Below are 26,141 nucleotides of genomic sequence, written 5' to 3' on the forward strand. Positions count from 1 at the left end.
ACTTTTTGTTTCAGGGCTTTTATAAATGGAGTCACAAATGGCAGAGGAGGAAAAGGTTCTATTTTTATATGGGCATCGGGAAACGGTGGAAGGCATACCGATTCCTGTAACTGTGATGGTTATGCTAATAGTATATTTACGATATCAATATCTAGTGCTACTCAAGGTGGATACAAACCTTGGTATTTAGAGGAATGTTCGTCTACTTTAGCCTCGACTTATAGTTCGGGTACCCCTGGCAGAGATAAAAGCGTTGCAACCGTTGATATGGATGTTCAATTACGGCCAGATCATATTTGCACAGTTGACCACACAGGTACGTCAGCATCCGCGCCATTGGCAGCCGGAATATGTGCACTCTCATTGGAAGCGAACTCATTATTGACATGGCGGGACATGCAACATCTTATCGTTATGACGTCCAGGTCACAGCCTTTAGAAAAAGAGGAAGGGTGGATTGTTAATGGTGTAAAAAGAAAAGTAAGTCATAAATTTGGTTATGGGCTCATGGACGCAGGTCAAATGGTCTCACTAGCGGAACAATGGGTAAATGTACCGCCGCAACATATATGTAAGTCACAAGAAATAAATGAAGACAGGTCTATTGAAACTTCTTTCGGCTATACAATATCCGTTCACATGGACGTAAATGGCTGTAGTGGCACAATGAACGAGGTCAGATTTTTGGAACATGTTCAATGTAAAATATCACTAAGCTTTTTTCCAAGAGGAAATTTACGGATACTGCTTACTTCGCCAATGGGAACTACGTCCACCTTATTATTCGAGAGAACTCACGATGCGACTAGTTCTAACTTTGATGACTGGCCTTTTTTAAGCGTACATTTTTGGGGTGAAAACGCCGAGGGTCGATGGACACTTCAAATAATAAACGCGGGAAATAATCACGTCACACAACCGGGTGTGTTGAAAAAATGGCAGCTTATTTTTTACGGAACAGCCACGAATCCGATACGATTGCGAAATAAAAGTTATTTCAACTCGATTAATGTTCAACAAGATGAAAAAACCTATCACGTCAACGACATTTATGATGCGTCTGAGTATTCGCAGTTTCTCAATGAAATCGAACTTGGCATTTCAGACAGACGTAGCTATACGAAAAATATTCCATCTGCACAGAGAAAAAACGTATTAGCAGATGCTAATGATAAGCAAGTGCAAAGGATGTGCGACCCCGAATGTGACTCGCAAGGTTGTTATGGAAAGGGGCCAACTCAGTGTGTCGCGTGTAAACATTACCGTTTAGATAATTCATGCGTATCAAGATGTCCACCGAGAAGTTTCGTAAATCAAGGTGGTGTGTGCTGGCCGTGTCACGAGTCGTGCGAAACTTGCGCTGGAGCCGGCCAAGATTCTTGTCTTACTTGCGCTCCCGCACATTTACTCGTTGTCGATCTAGCTGTATGCCTCCAGCAATGCCCTGATGGTTATTATGAAGATCAAGATGCTAATGCTTGCTTCCCTTGTGCTGAGCATTGCGATACCTGCTCGGAGAAGGCAGACATGTGTTCTTCGTGTGTTCATAGCTATGTCCTATACAATGGATCGTGTCTAGCTATTTGTCCTCCTGGCACATATCAAAATGATAACTTCGGTTGTATGCAATGCCACGAATCATGCGAATCTTGTAACGGACCAAGTGAAACATCGTGTATTTCGTGTAGAATTGGCGATTATGCGTTTAAAGGTCGTTGCTTATCTAAATGTCCCGCCGGGAATTACGCGGACATTCAAAAGAGAGAATGCATACCGTAAGTATTAATCCAGCTTTATATTTGTTTTATTTTCGACCGTTACCATTTTTAAAGAGGAAATGTTGTTTTAGGTGCCCGATTGGATGTTTAATTTGCACATACGCAATTTGTTCTGTTTGCCAAGAGAAATGGATTCTTACTAAAAGAGGAAATTGCCAGCCGAATGGAAATGATAAATGCGATACCAGTAAGTTAATCTTTAGAAGGCATCTGAAAATATATATATTTTAATTGTTATACCGCATTCTTTTTAAGATAAAGGAAAGTTTTATGAATGATTAAAACCTTTGTTAACATACTCGTAATCAGCTTTTTGGTGTTTTGTTGTCATATTTCTTTTATGATTTACAAGAAAATGAATGAAATGACACACAAAGCCTTACAAAGGATTTTTATATGAGCGCGAACGGGCGTTGAAAAATGTCAATTTAACAGATACCGAAGCTTTTATGTCGCATCGTCTGAGTCCTTTGTTTAAAAAGTCTTTATTTACAGACGAATATTATGAAGGAGGGCGTTGCAAAAATTGTCATTCCACTTGTGAGAAATGTAGCGGACCAAATGAGTGGGACTGTTTATCTTGTTCAAGCCCGTTGTTATTGCAGGGATCGAGGTAAGGGTACTTTATTAACACGGATCTTTTGTAACCATTTTGGGAATTCGCCTAACAAGCGTTTTGTTTAAGATGCGTTGCGGAATGTGGACAAGGCTTTTATCAGACAGCTGGAAGTTGTTCTAAATGTCCTCATACGTGCACGAATTGCGTGTCCAGGTTAAATTGTACAACGTGTGCAGGTGCTTTGAGATTACAATCAGGTACATGTCGGGCAACATGCGCTCCTGGATATTACCCTGATGAAGGAACTTGTTCCAAATGCTACTTGTCCTGTGAGACCTGTACCGGTCCAAGAAGAGATCAATGCGCATTATGTCCGCCAGACTGGAGGCTGGCAGCTGGAGAGTGTAGACCAGAATGTCCCCAGAACTTTTTCCCATGGGGTGATAGTTGTAGAAGATGCCATCATTATTGCCAAGACTGTCATGGTGCTGGACCACAACGGTGTACGTCCTGTCCACCGCATTTCTCCTTAGAAAGTGGGTTATGTGTTGAGTGCCTTAGTTCTCAATATTATGAGCCTAGAACAAGGACATGCCGTCCATGTCACGATTCCTGCAGATCTTGTTCTGGGCCTGGCCCTACTAGTTGTGTAACTTGTGCACATCCTTTGCGCTTAGATAGGTAAGTAGCTTAACTTCATACTACTCTTATCTCTTGTACAATTACTAGTTTTAAAGCGAAACCACTTCTGTTAACTCTATACTGTCTACTACTATCTGTTGTACCATAACCAGTTTTAAAGCGATAAAATTTCTGATTTTTTTTAAGTATATTTGAATAGTATTCTAGTCCTAAAAGATCTTAATCAAGCTGCACAGTTACCTATATACACATTCACTTCTCTTTTTTAGTTAACAGATATGTCAAATACTATAAAAATATCAAACCTTTTATGCAGAAAACCACAAATAGCTTAATAGATAAGCTATGAAGTATATTAGTTATAATATATTGTCTAAATATCAGCAATTACGTTTTAGTTGAGATTTCTATATATTATATTCTATAATATCGTTACGAAATCAGAGATGAAATGCTGATCTTATACTTATGACATGTATTTAATACCTCGTCGTAACTTTTACCTAAAATAACTTTATTTCAAACAAAGTGAAATGTTTGGTCGTATTTTTCTCTAAAAAGTTGACTTAGCTTTTCACGATATAATTACATTATTTTGATTTTTATCTTGTATGAAAATAATAAAATGTAGTTGACATTTTATTACACACTATTTTTTTTTCTGTCATAAAGGTCATAATCTTGTAATGTGTAGTGCCTTAACAGCTTTGTAGAACATTTAAGACCTCGTTTTATATTCTCGTTATAGAATATCTGAATATTGTTTCACCTAGAGGATCAGAATTACGATTCAATTGAGAAATCCTGCTAGCATTCCGGTTACCACAGTCATGACTTTTGCAATTTTTTTTGTTTAAAAAATACTTACTGACGTTCTTTATTTAAATATTTCTTATGTAAATAAAATTATTCCATCCATTTACGAACATTTTAATACGCATTAATATTAAAATATTCACTCATTTTATCTGACGTTTAATTTCATAGAATAAATGAAAAAGTAATTCATATGATAAAATAATAATTAAAATGCATTATCGTTTATATCAATTTAAACCGTTGACATTTTTTTTGTCTCTGATATTGTTCGCTTTGAAGCGATTTAAAAATTCCTTTGCATTAACGAGAGAAAAGTTTTAGACGCGGAGTTACTGAAGCGCTTTTTTATTTCAGAGTGAATCACAAATGCCTGCCGTGTTGCACAGAGAGCATGGTTACGTTGTATTTGAGTACAAACCAATCATCTGACTGTTGTCATTGCGATAGGGATGTGGGTGAGTATACATAATACTAGTTTGAATTTGTAGGCAAAAATATTTTTCTTTTTACCGACATTTTTATCATTATTATTCCAACGTAGTATAAAACAAAGTCGTTTACCGCTGCCTGTTTCTATATATGCTTAGATGTTTAAAATTACGCAACATTTTTTTTGATAAATAGAGTGATTTAAGAGGAAGGTTTTCGTATGTAATATAAAGTCTATTAATATTTAAAAATAGAAAAAGATATGAAAATTGTACAATGTTATTATATATTTCAAATTAACTTTACCAAGTCTTATTCGGTTTATTATGTGAATAAAATACTGTACTATCTTATTTTATTATTAAATCACTGTAACTACACGCAAAATTAAATTAACAAAGACTAGAACTAAATATGACATAAAACAGTTTGAAAGAGCACTATACTATGCCTTTTCAAAGGATGTACCTATTTAATGAAAAACCTTTTACAAAATTCAAGTCAATTCAAAAGCAACAATGTTTTAAAAATCACTTTGATTAATTATTAACAAAATCTAATGTCCCAAGGTAATAACTACATTATATGTACAATACATTGTGTCAATAAACTTTGTTCTTTTGAAAAATAAACTCATTTAAAACATATGAAACTTTTAAACATTTTAACGAATATATTATTTAATTCTTTTTTAGAGGTTTCAGCTACCACAAAACCTCAGATGTTTCTTGAAGTAATTCGACTGTAACTTTATATATATTTTTAGGTGGTTGCCTCAACGAATCTTCAGCTGGTAAGAGGCGCATTGCGGAGAACATAGGAGCTCGTATGACCGCGTCTTTTTTTGTGGACGACGCAAAAGACACGGGGAATATACTTGATAGGGATTTATTGATCATTTTGAGTGTCGGCGCGACGGTTATTCTCGTATCTATCGCGATGATCGCACTGAGGGTATGTCTTTTGATTAATGATTGATTGGCTTTTAATATTATGTAATGGACAAATGTGTATATTTGATTTATATATTTAAGTAACAAAATCTAGAGACTCGACTGAAATTTCAAACACACTAAAATTCGTTGAAATATACCAAGCAGGAGTTCGGAATTCTTCAACTGAGCCTGAATGGCCAAATTTGAAAATAGGAGACTACCAAAAAATATTCAAAGTTTAAGATTTATTAAAATCAGAATTGCATTCTACCTACCCAGGAATCAAATCCATTATTTTGAAAGAAATGTGACGCCTGATGAATTAACAATACTTTCAACTGTCAAATTAAAAAATATCTTATAAGCCAAAAGCAAAATTTTATTGTAATAGCGAGTCCGTTTCGAAGCGAACGATTCTTATCCGTATATATAAATTGGACCGACCATATTTTCTAAAGTATTCATTCGAATGTTATTGCGTTCAAAAACAGTCTTGATCTATATTTTCCAAATCTATTAAATATCCAAGGTAACTGTTATATTGACTAAAGATTAATAAATCATTTGCCACCATTTGACACCGGCACCAAATATAACAATAACTATAACTACGTTATATAATCGTAAATCAACTTTTAAGTAGTCTAATATTTTTCATTTCTTTTTACTTAGGAGGAATCTAAAAATATGTTGAATACGCAATTATTTTTATTACTTTTCAGTGCATATGCATTTGTCTTTTTGTTAAAATTTTTATTTATTTATGATTTGCAATCGATACAAATATTTTAAAAATGGAAACGTTTCTATAGCACAATTTTCCAGCACATTTTTAATCTCCTAAGGTTTGATTTAGCATTAGTCGTTTAGGCAGCCAGCAATTTAGACTATAAAACTACGATATAGTATTTTTAGAGTTATATTTTAAATACGTATATGCTATTTTATCTATACTTAAACTTAATATTTAAGTTGAAGAAGCGAGTTCTCACGGAGTCTGCTTACTTAGGATTTGAAAACAGAGATTATAAGTTCTACTATCTGAGAAGCGTTTCATTTCTCTGAACCATAAAGTAGATTAGGAATTCCTCCAGAATAATATACTTATATTTTTTATTATCTGATCAAATTAAAGGTCACCCCTACATAAATTGTATTCAAATCAAAATAGAACCGTTTATTCAAGAAAGCCTTCACAGCTGCCTTAGAATCAATTAACGGGATTATAGTAAATCAAAAGCCACTGATTTGAAATGTAGATTCTATCAAGAACGATAGCCAAGAAACTCAGTAGTTTGAGTAAATATTTCTAACACCATCAATGTGCCAACCGATCTGACCGACCGATCTGAGATGTTATAGCCCGGGCTGTAATTAATCATCTATAGGTCAATAGACCTTCAAATCGAATGACAACAATCGCTGTTTGGTTGAATAATTGATGAATTGATGCTATCAAATCATTTGTCTAAATATTACCCTTTTTTGGTTTCTATCTGGGTAGACTCGTTCAGAAATCAAAATCTGCTTTATTCAAATAAGCTTTTACAAGCACTTTTGAATCGTCATTTTTTAACAACTATATTAAGTGATTCTAGCGAGAAAAATCGGCAGGAAACTCAGAAGTACTTTTTCAACATTTAAAAATACAGTCATGTTAGTCAAATTATTATGTATGTATGTATATCCGCCATGAAAATCAACGAGTATTAATTTCACGCTTTTTTATCGTCGTTACGCAAAATAAGGGCTTGCATCTTTTATTTTGATCTTATTGGAAAGATTAGCATTTCACCTCGTAAAGAGGCATGTGGTATACCCACTAAATACCAGCGGTAGCTTCTTCTTCGAGAAGCGTCACGGGATCTTTCACTTGCCATTGCCTTAACCCCAGATAAGACATTGGCAGACATTTTTAACTTGTCCGTTTCGTAAATTCAAATCGTTTGTAAAAAATACAATGGTAAAAAAGGCATATTATTCGATACAAGATTTTGTAGATGATAAAAAAGCGTGGAATTAATACCCGTTGACTTCCAGGTAGGTTACATTACATACATGTATAATTGTATTTAACTAATATGATTGTATTTTTTAAATGTTGAACAAGAGTAACTACTGAGTTTCTTGCCCTTGCTCGGTGGTATCTTCACATAATTGTTAAATGACGATTCAAAAGTGCTTGTAAAAGCCCTCTTGAATAAAGTTTATTTTGATTTAGATTTTTAATTTTGATAAGATTTACATACAGATTTCTCCTAAAATACATAATATTTAGAATAATTGCAAGGTTTTACGTAAATTATGCTTACAGCTCCGGTTCACGGTTTTGGTTTTGTTGTTGATATATTTTATGAGCTTATGAATAAAAATGAGGTTACACGTGTATACGAAATAATTAAATTTTAACATGTTTAATGTAGCTACATTATGTTGCAATTTATTATGGAAGTAAATGCCTTAAAAGCGTTTTACGTTTTTCGATGCGATTTTTTTATAAACATAAAAAACCACCAAAATGTAATAACGATCTGTTCGTTAGGAACTGTTAAATTTTGAAGCGATGTAATTAAATAATAATAATGAATATTATATTATATATTGGACAATATCACATAACAACAATGACAGCAATGTAAGTAGCTACGGCACTTGTGTTATGGAAAATCAGAAGTAAAGACGGTGCCACATGCACCCAGACCCGAGACAACATAGAAACTAATAAACTTTTTCTACATCTACTCGGCGGGGAATCGAACCCGGGACTTTGGAGTGGCATACCCATGAAAACCGGTGTACAATCGACGTCAAATAAATATTTGAATCATTGAAAAAAAATATTAATTGTTTTGTTTTGAGCATGTGAAGTCCTCTTTAGCAGCTGAGTCGATTTTAATGAAGTTTGTTTGTCTATGAGTTCCGTAGATTAGATAGGTTGCGATTAGGTGTCATAATTTTATTACAAATATAACTATTATTATTATTAAGAAACGGCTCTCAGTGAATTATAGCCAAAGACTGTGAACTTCGGGGAGGCTTCATAGTAAACAAAACGTAATCAATATATTACTAAAGTGTTTAACATACATACATTAATAGTAATAAAATCGTAATTTATCGATATACGAATATTATAAATATGCAAGTAACTCAGTTTGTCTGTATGTTTTTATCCCTTCACTAAAACACTAGTGAACGGAATTTGATTTGATTTGATTTAAAATTTAGTAAACATAGGCTATTTTATACCCTACACTTGATTATCCCCTTAAACTTTTGTGTATATATTTCCATACATAGGTTACATTATATTGTACCTTAGAGAATGATTAGTACTTTTCAATAATAATGATCACAAGTGTATCTCCGTCAGTGAATAATCAAAGCAAAATTACGATTAATTCTCAAAACACAGAACTTCTGTGAATATATTCGTTCTGTATTTTATTTACATTTTAATATTTTTATTACGATATGGTGTCCTAAAAATAGCGTTTAAAATTGTTTAATTCATTTATAAATAAATAAATTTTGTTTGCAGTTCAGATCAAAAAGACGCAAGCATCTTAAAGTATTTCCTAGGACAATTTATTCACAACTAACATCCGTAGATGAAGACTACACATCAGTAAGTTTAGCACACACCGCTTTGAGAATCAAACCAAGCGAAAACCACGTGAGAGAAGAACCAACATAGCAATTTAAACCTTAAGTCAATACGTTTAGAATAAATTTACATTGCAGACTGATATATAGAAGATTCTATAGGTACCTTTTATTATGTATATAACGTTACTCAAAGGCCGTAATTATTTAAAAAAAAATGGCGAATATTATGTGTTGAATTTTTTAATGTACGAATGTTTTATTAATTAAATCGAATCTTAATATTGACTGCGTATTTTCAATTATAACTGGTATTTTGATCTATATGTTAACTATAAGCAAAATATATTTGTATGTTGCTAAGTGAAATGACTTTGTATATTATATAATTTAATAAAAAAAAACTTTGTAATAGAACGTTTTGTTTATATACTCTATGTCATTGTGTGCAAAATGAAGTTATGTTGCTTATAAGCAATAGAAAATATGGCGTTGATTGGAATATGAGTTGGATTATTTACGAATTTAATTCAATTAATTCTGTATTAAGGAAATCATTAAATATGAAATATTTCATTATCTTTTTAATTATGATCCGACTTGAATATAAAAAGGATGTTAAAAAATTAATATTCCCGACACGCTATACAACATTTTAAACGCGAGTTCGAAGCTTACATTTTTTATTATAAGAGATTAATTGACTTTGATTTTGATTCAAATTATTTTTAAATTTTAAAGATTTGTTTTTCTAATCAAACGTGTTGGGATATCTCATATGAATGTTCAATTAAATACTCATTACTTTTACAATAAACCTTTTTTATTTTTCTATTATAATGTACGAAAATATATTCATAGATAAATACGAGCACCGCTTAAAATCATTAATGTATACGTTTTCGTTGGGATATTTACAAGAAATGCAAAAATTATTAAAGTACCGTTAGAATAAAAGTGACATTACTAATATATAAATAAATAAAACGGTTTTCAATTACTAAAATGTAATAAATAGATAAATGTCACCAGTTAAAAGTGGAAGGGAAAACAGGTTATATGTATTCCAAAGATATATTATATGTCTATTTTATTCTAAAGGTTTTGAATTGCCAGTAAAGTTAAATTTATTAGATTTTTGGTAAGTATTTATTGCAGCTATCTGTACAATGTTGATGAAAAATAAGAAAAAAATCATGGTGTAAATAGTCTAAACCAATTATAATGTAAGCTTTGTTTCGTGTTGTGTAAATATGTAAATAATTACGTTGTAAATATATTGATGGTTTTTATGACGAGCATCCGTTTGTTTTATTTCGTTTATATGAATATCCTTTTAAATACCATTGGTATCCTTACTTTCAAAAAAAAAATTTACAGAATTAAAAAAGTCTTAGAAAATGCTTGTATATATATGTAATGTAATGTCTCACTGTTTAATTAATATCTCCTCTCCCTTTGTAGTAAATCTTTGGAACATATTTCAACACTCTACTCCTGTGTGGATTAAATACTTTCATCTATAATCCAATATTCAAATAATATTAATCATCATTACAAATGATTGAGAGAATTGAGTATTACAATTGATGACAAAACTTTCTAATACATTTTAGAGCAAAGTATGAACGTAACGAAAGTTCTTAATAAATAAATGAAGAATCTGAAACACTCATTCCAACTCCTGAGATTGGACATCATAAACAACAGATGGACTTGAGTTTTGACAGGTGAGTCCTCGAAGCGAACGAAATGGAACAGGGGAATGATGAATGAATAAACCCAAGGGAGGAAACTTATGTTGACAGATGGCGAGCGCTGAACGTAGATTTTCTGATATATTATACTTACAATACATAGTCACTTTTCTTAATTAGGAACGTATATTGTTATTTTGTTTTGACCTGAAGTATTATCGAAAGTACTTTCGGTATTTTGTATTAATATTGGTTGGCTGTTTGACCACCTGATGGTAAGTGGTACCCACTGCCCATAGATATTGGCGTCGTAAGAAATTTACCATTGCTTAAGTTGATAACATAGGCTTGTGTTTGGATGAGTGTCACGTGATGGTAGGTGGTCAACACTGCCAATGCGCCACTGTATTAAAGATCTAACATGTTACCTCTGATGTTGTTATTTCGACCGCGAGGTACCTCACACAATAATCTCACCAATGTTCCAAGCAACCTTTAATTCTTTTATACCCTAATCTACGACGATCTAGTTTTAAAAGCACACGTTTAGCCCACTTGAATATTACGATAGCAATCGTTTACATATACAAATACATGGAGATAAAAATATATCTTTTTTGTATCGTTTAACTTGGAGATTTGGCTAATGTGCCAGTGAGTTACCACTGTCACCACAATATTGGGAATTGAATAAGATTAATTATTCCGTATCATAATAACCGATGGCGCCACTTGCCGAGTACAGACGTTAAAGCAGAGCTCCGTAAAATAAAATTCTTTATTTGTAGTTAAAGTATATAAAAGTTACAGTGCCAGTCATTAGAAACTTCCTCGAACTAGTAGTGATTGAAATTAATAGTGTTCATGGTGAAAATACCCAGTGATCAGTATAGCAGGCCATTTTATGGATGATATAAAGATAATATTAATATTGCATATATTACAATTGAATAAGAAAACTACACTATCGTGCAAAAAAGTGCTAACAATTTGGCAAATGTGTTAAAATTAATTGCTTTTAAGTTAGTGCCATAAAAAATAAAATAAAAAGAAAACAGTGAATCAATTTTTAGTTTGTGGGTGTTCTGTTGAAATGGTTTGTCCATCTACCATTCGTTAGTAACTTTGTAACAGGATTGAGTATATACGGTACACAAAATTCACTGAGTTATACTAATAGAGTCTTGGCCCCGTGGTTAACGGTTTGGACTCAAACTACCCCAAACTGGTAGACCTGAGTTCAATCCTCATCGGAAACGAAACAATATTTTTCACTATATATATTTATTTTTAAAACGATAATTTATTCATAAAAATGTCTAATTCAACGACATACGCAATATGTGCAGGTTGTAGAAACAAATTACCACAGAATCAATTTCTTACTTGCACTAATTGCAAAGCGAAGTATGATATCGAATGTGGTAATATACCTCTAAGTCAGTTTAAACTAATGGATTTACATCAAAAAAATAGCTGGAAGTGCCCTGAATGTTTAAATAAACAGCCAAAAGCGGGAAATATGCATACACCAATCAGATCAAGCGCACTATTCGACGATGTTAGTAAACCTTCCACCGAAACGCAGGATGTTACTTATGTTACTAAACGTAAAAAGTTTAGTAAGTCGCCTCAATGCTCCACGCCTCAATACAATATCGAAAGTGTAGACCTGACAGAATGTAAGTTACGTAATATTATTCAACAAGAGTTGGCTTCCACAATTCAAAACTTAGTAACAACTCATCTTAACACTATTAATGATCAAATAAGAGGATTTTGTGAATCAATAAACTTTATAAACACTCAGTATGAAGAAATGAAAGCAAAATTTGAAGAAAAATCTAAAATAGTGGACGAATTAAAAAGGGAAAACGAAAATCTTAAATCTTCGGTTAAGGACATTACATCCAGATTAAATATTGTTGAAGTGCATATGAGAGAAAACAATATCGAGATTAATGGTATTCCAGAAAACAGAAATGAAAATTTGGCTAATGTAGTTGTACAATTAGGTAAAACTATTAACAATCCTCTGAAAGTGGATGAAATACAGCATGTTACCAGAGTCGCGCAGTTTAATAAGAACATAGAGAAACCACGATCAGTTATTGTAAAACTGCAAAGCTCAAGACATCGTGATGCCTTTCTGGCGGCTGTTACACAGTTCAACAAAAAGAATCCTAAAGAAAAATTAAACTCACATCACCTAGGAATCGGGGGAACTTCCAAACCGATATATGTTTCTGAACATTTAACCCCAGCGAATAAATCGCTTCACGCAGCAGCACGTATTAAAGCTAAAGAAATGAATTATCGCTTCACTTGGACAAGAAATGGGAAAATTTTCGTCCGTAAGGATGAATTTAGTCAAGCTAAGCTTATTAAAAATGAAGACAGTCTTAAACTAATTAATTAAACTCATTAAGTATATTAATGTTATGGTGGTTGGTTGACACAATGTTAGACATATACTATCAAAATGTAAGAGGTTTGAGAACAAAAACGAACGATGTGTTTAAAAACATTCTCAATACGCATTATAAAGTTATTGTTTTTACCGAAACATGGTTTAACCCATCAATTTCGAGTAACGAATTATTTGACTCACGCTATGTAGTATAGAGAAAGGATCGTTTATGTTCTCAAACCTCAAAAAAGGACGGAGGAGGTTTATTGGTCGCTGTTTCGCGGGATGTTTCGTCATGTAGGGTCACTAATTGGGAGACTGAAGATGAAAACATGTGGATTGTATTAGATATTAATAGTAATCAAATTGTTAAAAAAATCGCTTTTTGTATTGTATACTTACCACCACCTGTAAAAGTAGAAAGTGCCAAGAAGTTATTTGATCATATTGACATTGTAACAAATCAGGTTGAAGATGTAATTATAATAGGGGATTTTAATATGGGTTTTATTGAATGGAACACCGGGGCTGATTTTTCTTACATGGTTCCTTCCAATTATAATAACCCACTCGGATATTCATTAATTGATTTCTTATCTACAAACGATCTACACCAATATAATAATATTAAAAATAGTGATAACAGACTCTTGGACCTGATAATTAGTAATATGTCTAATATAACTGTCTCTAGGCCTCTTGAGTTACTAAGTAAACTGGATACATATCATCCTAATCTACTAATAAATGTTTCGTACCCTCTAATAACATACCTTCGCCCCAAACTATGTATAAAATACAATTTTGTAAATGCTGACTATGTAAAAATTGTAAATGTATTAAGAAATATAGAATGGACCAAAAAATTTTCCAACTGTGAAAGTGTCAATGCCATGGTTGAGATTTTTTACAGCATATTGTATGAAATTATAGAGCGACTAGTACCTAAGCGGAAATTACGAAACCTAAAATATCCTACTTGGTTTAAGAATAATCTCACTAAGCTAATCAAAGAAAAGGAGAGGTTACGTCTCAGATATCGTAAATATAGCAATCCTAGAGATAAACTTGAATTTGAAATTTTGCGTAATCGCTGTCATAGATTATTTGATAATTGTTATAATAAACACAAAAGAAATGTCGAACAAAATATTTCTAGGAATCCAACTTTGTTTTGGAATTTTAATAAAAGCAAACGAAATTTAAATCCATTATTGCCTTCATCTATGTCTTTGGAAAATAAAAGTACTAACTCGGGAATAGAAATCGCTAATCTTTTTGCTTGTCATTTTTCATCCGTTTACCCTGAAGAAACAGTAGCTATGAACAAGAGAAATCAGAATAATTTGGATAACACTAATATAACAACCATTACTAAAATAATATTTAGTGAAGCTGAGGTTGCAAAAAAAATTAAATCTCTAGATCTATCTAAAGGCGCCGGTCCTGAGGGTATTCCTCCACTCTTAATTAAAAGATGCAGCTCCGCGTTAGTACTGCCGTTGACAATAATTTTTAACTCTTCCATGAAAAGTGGTATTTTCCCTGACGAGTGGAAGAAAGCTCGAATAATACCAATATACAAAAAAGGTGATCGTTCAGATATTAAGAATTATCGTCCAATCTCAATACTGTCGTGCTTCTCCAAATTGTTTGAGAGCCTTGTCTATCCCATACTTAATAATCATTTTAAAAATATTTTTACACGTTCACAGCACGGGTTTAGAAATGGGTCATCTATTGCAACAAATTTAACTATTTTTACATCAGATCTGGCTTTGGCAATAGATAAGGGTGATGAAATTGATTGTATATACACCGATTTTAGCAACGCGTTTGATAAAGTGAATCACCAAATACTCATTAACAAGCTGTATCAGTATGGCCTTGGCAGTTCTTTGATTAACTGGTTTCAATCATATTTAACGCAGAGACCACTTACAGTTTCGGTCACTGGTTTTGACTCCGAGATTTACTTTGCCAAAAGCGGGGTGCCGCGGGGCTCACATTTGGGTCCTCTTTTATTTCTCGTTTTCATCAACGACATAACCAAATATATTAAACATTGTAAATATTCTCTTTATGCAGATGATCTTAAAATTTACAAAACAGTAAAATCGAATAAGGACATAAACTTAATACAGAATGATATTAACAGTATTAACGAATGGTGTTGTTCTAATAATATGACTCTTAACGTCAGCAAATGTTTTCATATGAAATTTACCAGGAAGAAAAAACCGCTTGTCTCTAGGTACTCCATCGGCAATGTATTAATCGAGAAAATATTACAAATAAAAGACTTAGGAGTCACTATTGACAGCCGTTTAACATTCATGACGCATATTGATAATATAGTTGTTAAAGCTGCACAAAATCTTGGTTTTATCAAGCGAAACACCCATGGATTTTCTAAAGACACTAAAATACTTCTATACAATGCCTTGGTACGCAGCAATCTTGAGTACGCCAGTATCATCTGGAAACCTTTTTACACTGTTCATTCTCAGCGCATTGAGAGTATACAGCGAGCATTTACCAAACATCTTGCTTACCTTGAAAAAGATTTTTCGCATAGACAATTATATAAGGACCGTTTGGCAAAATTTAATATGGTTTCACTACGGAGTAGGCGCGAAATTATTGATCTAAAATTTTTACATAATATTATAAACAATAAAGTAACAAATTCAGAAATTATTGAAAGACTATTTATATCTGTTCCTTCTAGAACACCCAGAAATACTCACAAAATATTCTACACTCCTTGTTTAAGAACGCATGTTGGCAATCAAGCCCCCTTGATACGAATATGCAACGAGTATAATAATATCCTTAAATCAATCCCTGGCATTGACATTTTTAACGACTCCCCCTCTATCTTCAGAAATAAGTTATTTAATTACTATAAAACGCATGATTAGTTTTAGTTTTAATTTAATTTTTATTTTATTTTTTTGTAATTTTAATTTATTTTGATTTAATTTAATTTTGATTTATTTAATTTTATTTTGATTTAATTTTTATTTTACTTTAATTTAATTTAATTTGTATATTTATTCTGAATTAATTAAATAATATAAATAATTTTTAAATTTACACTGTAACTGTAACTATCATTACTTATAAAATAAATATACATACTCAATGAATGTTATGTACACTTGTAATTGACGTACATATCAAACTTTAATATAACTTTTAAATTTCAATAAAAATGTTTGTAATATGTATGTTGTAAGTGTGCTTAAATAAATAAATAAATAAATCATCAATGCGGCACCAATCTTGGGAACTAAGATTTTATGTCCCTTGTTTTTGTGATTACACTGGCTTACTACTAACATAATAATAAGGATTGCTGTGTGGCTGTAGAATATTAGTTGGCGTAAGAAATCCAGACGTGCTACACAGCTATACTATCAGTAAGAAGAAATATGCAGAAAAGTCAATTCTTTGAATCTATAATGACTCTTTAGCCAAATTCAGTGAAGCAAATATGCCTACTGCTCCAGTTAGAAACTTATCAAGATCAATCTAAAATAAGATATTTTTATTGAAATAGACTTTCACTAGTACTTTTGAGGCATCGTTTCTGTATGAAATGCTTCAAAATGAAACATAATTTTACCAAAAGTAGACTTTTCTCTCGTTTCATATGCACCGAGTTAAGTACTCAATCATGATTTATAAATGATGATACGTTTTAATTAGTGGGCATAAAATTATTCAGAATAATTAACATGCTGAAATTATTTATATCAACCTTTATATTTCCGTTTGATTGAAAATAAAATAATCGTTTCCTCATTCCTTAACCCATTGATGTAAAAGATTCTAAATTTACCAAAAATACCGATTTGTTTGGAAACTGGAAAACCTCAGCTATTTCTTGTATGCCTATTAGTTTCTTCAGCCTGAACTGTTCAGACGAAAACATCTTCAGTTTATTTATAAGAGTAATGCTCTTATATTAAGGAAATGAACTTTAAATCAAATTAGATAATCACATCAAATAATACAAAAAAAAACTTCTGTACAAATAAAAATATTAGAAATATAATTTGAACATATTACTTCACACGAGCCATATTCTTCTATAACTATTCGGATTTCAAAATACTTCCAACTTTTAACTATAGGTACAAGGAGCATTTAACTATGTGTACAAAGGAGATAACTTTTTAATTTCCAAAGGTTATGTAGAAATGGTCAATATTTCTTACAGCGCTAATACATATCTATGGGCGACGGTGTCATAGCGTTAGGTAGCTCATTGGTAGCTTACCAATGTTATACAGGCCTATGTAACTAAAATAACTTTTTAAAAGATTACATGAAGTCATTAAAACGCATTAAAACGTTATATGCTGTTGGTTAAAGTATATAAAGTAATTTTTTTCTATTTTTACTAGAACAATCAATGTTACAACTATGGCCGATAGGTACGAAACCAAATGAAGATGTTGTCTCCCTTCTACTCTGCTGAAACAGATTGATATGAGAAGGACAAAAAATACTAGTAGCATTTCGCATTCGTTAAACACATTAACGTTTATTTAAAAAAAATCCAAGCCATTTCACTATGCGTGATTTTTTTTCTTTTAGTCCAAATCAGTTTATCATGCTTATTATTTCAGTTATCGTAAAATAGTTTGTGGTTGATCATAATTTAACCGATAACTACTGTAATTAGGCGCTTTGTATTATATTAGAATGACCGAATGATTTTATGAAATAATCCGTGCAAATTGTGAAACAATGAAATAGTATTGTATGAACTAATTCTAAAACAGCTAACTTTAAACATTCATGTAATACAAATCTGTTAAATTAAAGTTCAATGTATTATTTTAAATCACATGTTACTTGGTGGTAGGGCTGTCTGCAAGTCAGTCTGGGTACCACCTATATTCTACCGCCAAACGACAGTATTTGGTGTATATTGTGTGTATTGTGTTCCAGTTTGAAGGGTGAGTGAGGCAGTGTAACAATAGGCACAGGGACATAACATCCTAATGTTGATGGTGCATTGACGATGAAAGGAATGGTTAATGTTCCTCACAGCGTTGCCTATGAGCGGTGGTGACCACTTACCATCAGGTGGCCCAAAGTTTCCATGTTTCTTATTTATAACGTTATTTATCACTAAGCACAATGTAAAATAAACAAAAATTCAGCACCTATATATAAATGGTGCTTGGTCCGTCCAAGCACCGATTATTTTTAGGTCACGTAATTTCGCCTATGAATCACGACGTATAACCATTATGCCATTCTGGCTCCCTAAAAAGGTATTAAAATTTATATATTATATGAAACGACATAATAACATAGATATATAAAGTTATAAATTGAACAATTCAATTGAATTAAAAGATGTAGAAATAATGATGTCTACTACTCTTCTCATTAATCTTGGGTCTAGATTTAAGTCTAATTAGTGCCTTACATTCTAGGGTACCAATTAGACATAAATCTAAAATTATTTGTACCTATAGTTACACAGACTCCCTTCAAACGATATTAAGTATTTATATTTTAGTAGGGCAGTAGAATATGTAATGAGAGATGACTTGCTTAAAACTCTATCACCAAGTAATTATATAATGAATGTAGTAAAGTCTTATGAACTATGAGATTTTGACACTACTCTTTTTTCATAATTGGGTATCTCAGAATACCTCAACTGGACTCTCTTTTAATTTGACACTGAAAGGCACGAACAAAAATCATGGCAATTTTTGCGTAAGGATCAGGATAAAGTTCAGTACACGATAGCAGAGAAAAGCAAATGATAAAAAAAATAGTCTATGATTATAGCATTGCAAAATGCAATACATTAGTTGTAAGTACATTTTTGAGACAAAACATAGTTTAATATAGATATTGCACAGTAAGCAATTTATCTGTAACGATTATTTGCCAATCAAAGACTGAGTATATCAAAACATTTTACTTTTCATGTAAAGTTTTTATTTGATCTATAAGTGTGATGAATATATTTTAAACGGCTTAAGAAAAAGATGAATGTTCTCAAAATCTGTGAATTATAAAGTTTTTTAGCTGATGGTAAAGTGATTTTTTTTATTTGGTACAATATACGTTCACCAAGGCTCCCATTTCAAAGACTCTTTTTATTTTAAGTTAAAATCATAGATTCGGGGCAGGATAATATATTCCGTATATGTGGAATGCCGTATGACGTTTTATTTTCATTACTGAACATAATAATATGGCTCGGCACTTAAAAATGAGGCCATTAGCGACGCTACAATAAAAACAGATTACCGTCGCTCCTGACAATAATACGTAACTCGCTGTACACACGGACGGAAAACTCATTCGAACGTTTATAATTCGAACACTAAAGATATAAAGTCACCGTTTATTGCCAATTTAAATTTCGAATTTTGAATTTAATTTGAATACCCATATATTAAGCGATTATATTCTTAATTTAAATTTAAAATATCTTCAGAATTATTAATAAAACGTGAAACTAGCAACACCAGCGGACGTTGATCTAATTATAAAAAAAAAATTGTCATAATTTTTTTTTTTACTAGCCATAAATACTTTAATATGTGATCAAAAACAAAATCACGCTAAATTAATCGTAACCAATACAATTACATAATGATATTGTCATGCGTATTCGCTCTCCTTCGTAGCCGTGTAACACTTTACCAACACTCAAGATAAACACAGTCGCATCCGAAAATACATCTTCTGGAAGGAAACAAATGCCGTGAAGAAAATAAGCCTGTATTTCCCTTTACTTTCGAATGTGAATGAAGCATATTATGGAGTCAGATTTCAAGGAATTGTGACAATTCAATTCGAGCCCCTATAATTGCTACGGATGATATCCTTAGAAGTTTAATCTTTTGTTTGTTCTATCAGATTTATACTAATATCTACATTATTTTATATTAGCGCTATTAATAAATAGTCTATAAATAACACTAATGATATATGTCGTAGTGGATTTTCTCTTAAGGAAAGCCAAAGCATATTCGAATTGATTTTGATCGTGAATAGGAATAGTGAGTGCATAAATTCAAATTATTTGTAATAAATACTATATAACACTTTATGTCTTTATTGTATATCATGAATAAAAAAGAAGTGTTCTTGTGGGTTTCGTCTGTTAAGAAGACGGCTAGCTTAAGTTCAGCGAAGATCTGATGTTCATTTTTGATTTTTTAAAATATAAAAGGCCAAATGTAAAAAAATAAAGTAAAAATCTAGTGAATTGTTAAATTAAATAAAAAAAAACCAATTCGTTGGATAGGTAACAATTCGTTTATTATTAACTTTTCTCGCTAGTAAGGGTATTGGTTATCCTACTTTCAATTAAAATAAATAAATGTATGTTTACAGCGTAATTCAGATTACGACATAAACATTATTTATCATTTTTTGGTTTTATTCCAGAATTACTAAATCCTAAATTTAGGAATTTATCTTTCGTCAAACAAAATAAAATTTCTTTATTTAATTTGTTCACAAAACAAACACGTAGCATTTTGATCAGATCCCTCTAAAGAGGGTCAAAATGCCCTCATCAATCTTCGCGTTAAATTCTAATGTATGTTTCATATTATTTTTGTTACGGCCATTTAAAATACAAATTGCACAAACGAATATCCGAGATTTATTCCGAAAGAGCAAATTAACTCCGGAGGCACCCTTCTCCCGTTTTTATTTTTTAAAAACAGGACTACACTTATACAATGTGTCAAGTATTATTTCTTGTCAGAGATATAGTAAGTGAGGCTGGAAACTTCCAAGTCAAAAGTAAATTTTTGCCTACCCTCAACTGCTACTTAATTTCAAAATATTCATTTATTAAAACTTTTTAGAAAGGAACGCCTTGAGTTAGGCTCGGGTTCCATCATAGCACACTAATTACGCTAAATAACAGCATTGTAAATCTGTTTATATGAAAAGAGCAACGATGCGAATTTCTTGTCGTTTCTTCTCGCTAGAAGCTGCTTTCCGAAAGGTGGTAGTATTTAATTATTGACGATCCAAAAAAGCTTCATTGTAAAGTTTACTTGAATAAAACTGATTTGATTCAAATCATCTTCTGACGCAGTTTCTGAGTTTTGATAGAAAATAGTGCGTAAGAGTCGAGATGGCCCACTGGCGACAGGTTGGAGGGCTGTTTCGTTTTGAGAACAGAGAATCGGAGTTGCGATTCAACGGGGAAATGCTACCAGCATACTTGTCACCATTGCACGCTGTCAAGATTTATTCTTAAACTAATTTTAATTCATATTGTTATATATTTAAAGATTATGTTAATAATTCTTATGTGCATATAGTAGAGCTATCATATATACATATGTATGAGTTTTATGTAAGAAATCTTTGTATTATTGAAATAGAATTAAATAGAAAAATCCTCTCATTATAAGAACACAATACAAATATAGAGGAAAAACCTGATAACTATTCCGGCTTAAGAAATTCTCAGTAAGAGCTTTGTACTAACCCTTCGGGGAGGGGTATATTGATAGTGACACCTATGTGTGAGTGATTTTATGTGCATGTGTGCCCTTTTCTTGGAAATTCGTTCATTCCTAATACTTTATTTGTTAGTCATACTAAAAAAAATGGAGACTAAATCCTTGTTTTACGTGTTCTAAGCGAAGCGGATAGCTTGTTCATAAATATTCATAACATCTACGCTGTAGTGTACTTATTTCTCCGTATAATGCAAGCTTAAAAAAAAACATTCTATTTTTAAAATAAAACATTCTATTTTTAAAACAAAGACCGGCAGTAAAGTTTTGACAAATGACTGTCGGTTCGGAAGTTGACGCTTAGTTTGTGTGTACAGCCATCAAGTGCAGAATTACCGACTTTGTGAGAAAACAGACATACATTCAGCATAAGCCAATTAATTCGACGATAACCTTGAGCATTCATTATGAGTTCTCGAAGTAATATTTGTATTATGAGAAGGTGATAAGCAGTTAATTGGCCAAGTTTGTATTTATAATTATATTATATTGTTTTAAGCTACGCTTTCAGTAATTTCAACTGTTTATACAGAATGTATTTTATTAGAAGCAAGTTCTGATTATTTTTGATCCTGTATACTTCACCTTGTGCATACTGGGCCATTCTCATTTCAAACCGGATCTTAACAATACTGAGCACTGCTGTTAGGCGTTAGATTATCTGATGAGTGGGTGGTACCTACCTACTCAAACGGACTTGCACAAAGCTCTACCATCAAGTAATATAACTCGAATTGATTTTTTCTTCGGGGTACCACTCAAATGAACAATGGCATATTTCTTGAAATAGACTTCTTAGTCTGAGATATATAAATAAACATAAATACCATAATTACAAACGCAAGACTGAAGATAAATATTTACGTCGAGAAGTTCATTAATATCAATTAACAACGAAACGCAAGTGTCAAAATTTAAAGACAAATCGACCTTAATTTTTCCGACAAATATAATTAATACAACACGATGAACACCAGGGAGACTAAAGCAGTCGATTATCTATTAACATTCAGATTTTCATAACCTAAGTGTTATTTTTATAAACATATCTGTGTATTTAACAAGAGCCGAGTGGTTAGAACGCGCGCATCTTAACCGATGATTGCGGGTTCAAACCCAGGCAAGCACAATTTAATATTCATGTGCTTAATTTGTGTTTATAATTCATCTCGTGCTCGACCGTGAAAGAAAATTATGCCACATGTGCAGGAGAGGAGGTCTTAGTCCAGCAGTGGGAAATTTGCAGGCTGTTGTTGTTGTTGTGTGTATTGATTGAATATCAATCAATCTGTATAAAGGGATAACTGGCTTGACGAAATAAAACAGGCGAATTTGGATAACTTAGAAATCGTGTTAACTGAATGCCGGTAAGATCGCTAATCACCGTCGGAACGGTGTACATAAAATATAACTTAAAAAATAACTTATAAGTGAGCGCTTCGGGTTGCTCTTTAAACTTATCAGGCGCTCGAACATGCCCCCGGACGTTGAAAGCTCCTCTTTCAACAAGAATCAGTAGAAACTGGTAGTGGGCAAATTTTGTTGAACGCTCGACGGATTACTCCAGCTGACGTCCGGATGTCAACCACACGTACAACACCATCAGATCCTGGATGGACACCAACAATTCGTCCGATTTTCCATTTCAGCGGTGGAAGATTGTCTTCCTTCACCACTACCATGTAACCCAGCTTTAATTCCTCTTGGGATGAACGCCATTTGGTTCTATGTTGCAATTCTGAAACATACTCCTTACTCCACCGAGCCCAAAAGTGCTGGCGTAGTTGCTCGATTCTTTGGAAACGAGTTAAATATTTGGCAGGATCGTTCCGGTTATCTCGTTGAGGAAGTGAAGTTAGTGGCCGACCAATAATAAAATGACCTGGTGTCAGAGGTGAAAAATCTTCAGGATCAGACGACAGCGGCGTTAATGGGCGAGAATTTAGTATCGCCTCAATTTGAATTAGAGTGGTGTTAAGTTCTTCAAAAGTCAGATTACAATTTCCCAACACTCGTTTGAGATGATATTTTGTCGACTTAACACCCGCTTCCCAGAGTCCGCCGAAATGAGGGGTGTACGCGGGAATAAAATGCATTTTTATTCCATCGTTAGCTAAACTTTCGCTTAGAGAATCGCAATTAGATTTTAAGAATTTAGAAATTTCGTTGTACGCGCCAACAAATGTGGTACCATTGTCGGAATATATATTTAAGGGCTTCCCCCTGCGCGAAATAAATCTAAATAGTGCTAGTAAATACTTATTTGTGCTTAAGTCACCTACTAGCTCCAAGTGAATTGCCTTGGTAGAAAAACAAATGAAAATCGCGATGTACACTTTTACTAACCTACAACCACGACCTTGTCGACTAGCGCACATGATAGGGCCGGCGTAATCAACGCCAACACTTTCAAATGGGTAACCCGAAAGAAGTCGTTGCCTTGGCAAGTTTCCCATTAAAGGAGTAATTACATTACCTTTCATTCGACAGCAACGTACACATTTACGATAGCAAGCTTTCGCTAAATTTCGGCCACCTATAGGCCAATACAATTCCCTTATGGAAGCTAATAATAGCTGTGGCCCAGCGTGCATTAGTTTATTGTGTTCGTAATAAAATAATAATTTCGTAAAAATATGAGTGGACTGTAAAAGAATAGGATGCTTTTTATCATAAGAGAATGTCGAGTTCTCTAAACGTCCTCCAACTCGCATTATATTATTAGAATCCAAGTAAACATTGAATTTAAGAAGAGTACTTTTCACAGGTAAATTTTGTTTATTTATAAGTAATTTGTACTCAGGGAAGGACTCAATTTGACTTCTTAAAATAATAATATTTAATGCTTCTTGTAATTCATCTTGTGTTAAGAATTTTTGTGAAACAGGAAGTTTTCTACAATTTCTAATGAATCGCAGCATGTATGCTACGCATCGAACAAGTCTTAAATAATTGGAAAAACGTTTAAAATCAATTAATGTGTAATCTTTAACATTATCCGCGAGTCAAGTCCTAATAATTTATTATGTTCACCGGATCCCATATTTAAGTCTAATGATTCAGAATTACCAGACACTACTTGAGATGAATTAGATTTCCACTTTCTCAGTGACATACAAGCTGACTTAAGTATGTTGGTGATTTCATTACGAATAAAAATTAATTTGTTTAAATCATTACTACCGGTGAGCAAATCATCAACATAGAAATCGTGCTTTATAATAGCAGCAATCTCGTCGTTAGTGCACTCCAAGCCTAATTGCTTAAGGCATCGTGTCGCAAGGAAGGGTGCACTAGCCGTACCGTATGTGACAGTGTTTAATTTAAAAACCTTCACTGGATTGGTTGAATTTACTTCACGCCAAATTACCTGCTGCAAGTGCCTGTCCGATGGATGGACTACAATTTGTCGATACATTTTTTCGACATCTGCGGATAACACATACTTATACTGACGAAATCGTAGAAGTATGGACAGAAGTTCATCCTGAACCGTAGGACCTACCATCTGTAAATCATTGAAGGACACTCCTGATGAAGTAGGACAACTTGCGTTAAATACTACACGAAGTTTTGTTGTGCTGCTACATTCGCGTAGAATTCCGTGATGCGGTATGAAATAATTATTGGCATTCAAGTCTATTTCTTTATTTTCACTCATATGGCCTAAACTCTCATATTCAGACATAAACTCGTGATATAATTTACTATAATCGGGTTTAGTTTTAAGTCTACGTTCAAGTGAGTATAAGCAATTTATAGCCTTACGAAAGGAGTCACCAAGGATAGAAGGGTCATTCTTTAACGGGATACGGACACAGAAACGACCGTCTGATAAACGTGTCGTATTTTTAATAAATTGTTCCTCACACAACCTTTCTTCTGGCATATAATCAGGTGACTGAGATTGAATCTCTTCGAGATTCCAAAACCGCAATAAATCCTTACGAATTAAATCTAACTCACTGTAATCATCAAAACTAGCTTGAGTAAAATTACATGATATTTTATTTAATAATTTACCATTGCAAAAGGTAACTGGGCCAGAAACGATCCAGCCTAGCCTGGTTTCACATAACACAGGTTTTCCAACACCTAACTTAATTTTTTCAGTACCTAGCAAGTCCCAGAAGAGATCAGCACCAAGTAAAATATCTACTTCCGACGGCTGGTAGAAAGTAGGGTCGGCTAAACAAATATTAGTAGGAATATTAAGGTTAGACAAATCAACTTCAAAACAAGGCATATCATTTGTTATTAACGGCAATACAAAACAAAACAACTTAGCGGTATAGCTGTTATCCAGTGACGTCATTTTGACCTGACATGTATTGCCTACGCGAGAATTCACGTTATTTATACCATATATTGACCCATCTACTTGTTTAGTATATAACTTAAGTCGTTTACATAAACGCTCCGTCATAAAACAAGATGTGCTACCACTATCAAGTGCTGCACGCACTATATGTTCAACATTATTGTGATCATATAATTTAACTAAAGCGGTTGATAATAACACGCCGCTTTGCTTATTATTATTCTCGATATTCGAAGGCGAGAGGCGCGCAGATAAAGCAACACTACCAGTGCCGTCGCCAGTGCGAATTGAGCGCGCAGGCGCTGCAGACGTTGACGGAGACGTTGATATATTACTATTACTATTACAGCGATTACCTTTAAAGTCCGAGACGTGAATTAATACATTATGCCTACGCTTACATAATTTGCA

General features: G+C 32.9%; 1 protein-coding gene across 1 annotated transcript in view; it reads left to right on the forward strand.

Annotated features, from left to right (window-relative positions):
• Window positions 1-10,061, forward strand: part of LOC124534856 (furin-like protease 2) — an 80,003-nt gene extending 69,942 nt beyond the window's left edge. The window contains exons 6-12 of the mRNA XM_047110883.1: window positions 15-1,775; window positions 1,850-1,965; window positions 2,274-2,391; window positions 2,464-3,018; window positions 4,153-4,253; window positions 4,994-5,181; window positions 8,704-10,061. Coding sequence (XP_046966839.1) covers window positions 15-1,775; window positions 1,850-1,965; window positions 2,274-2,391; window positions 2,464-3,018; window positions 4,153-4,253; window positions 4,994-5,181; window positions 8,704-8,859 — 2,995 coding nt within the window. The 3' untranslated portion in view covers window positions 8,860-10,061. The remainder of the gene's footprint in view (window positions 1-14; window positions 1,776-1,849; window positions 1,966-2,273; window positions 2,392-2,463; window positions 3,019-4,152; window positions 4,254-4,993; window positions 5,182-8,703) is intronic.
• Window positions 10,062-26,141: the final 16,080 nt, after the last annotated feature.

This window comes from Vanessa cardui, chromosome 13 (assembly GCF_905220365.1).
Source record: "Vanessa cardui chromosome 13, ilVanCard2.1, whole genome shotgun sequence".
NCBI lineage: Eukaryota > Metazoa > Arthropoda > Insecta > Lepidoptera > Nymphalidae > Vanessa > Vanessa cardui.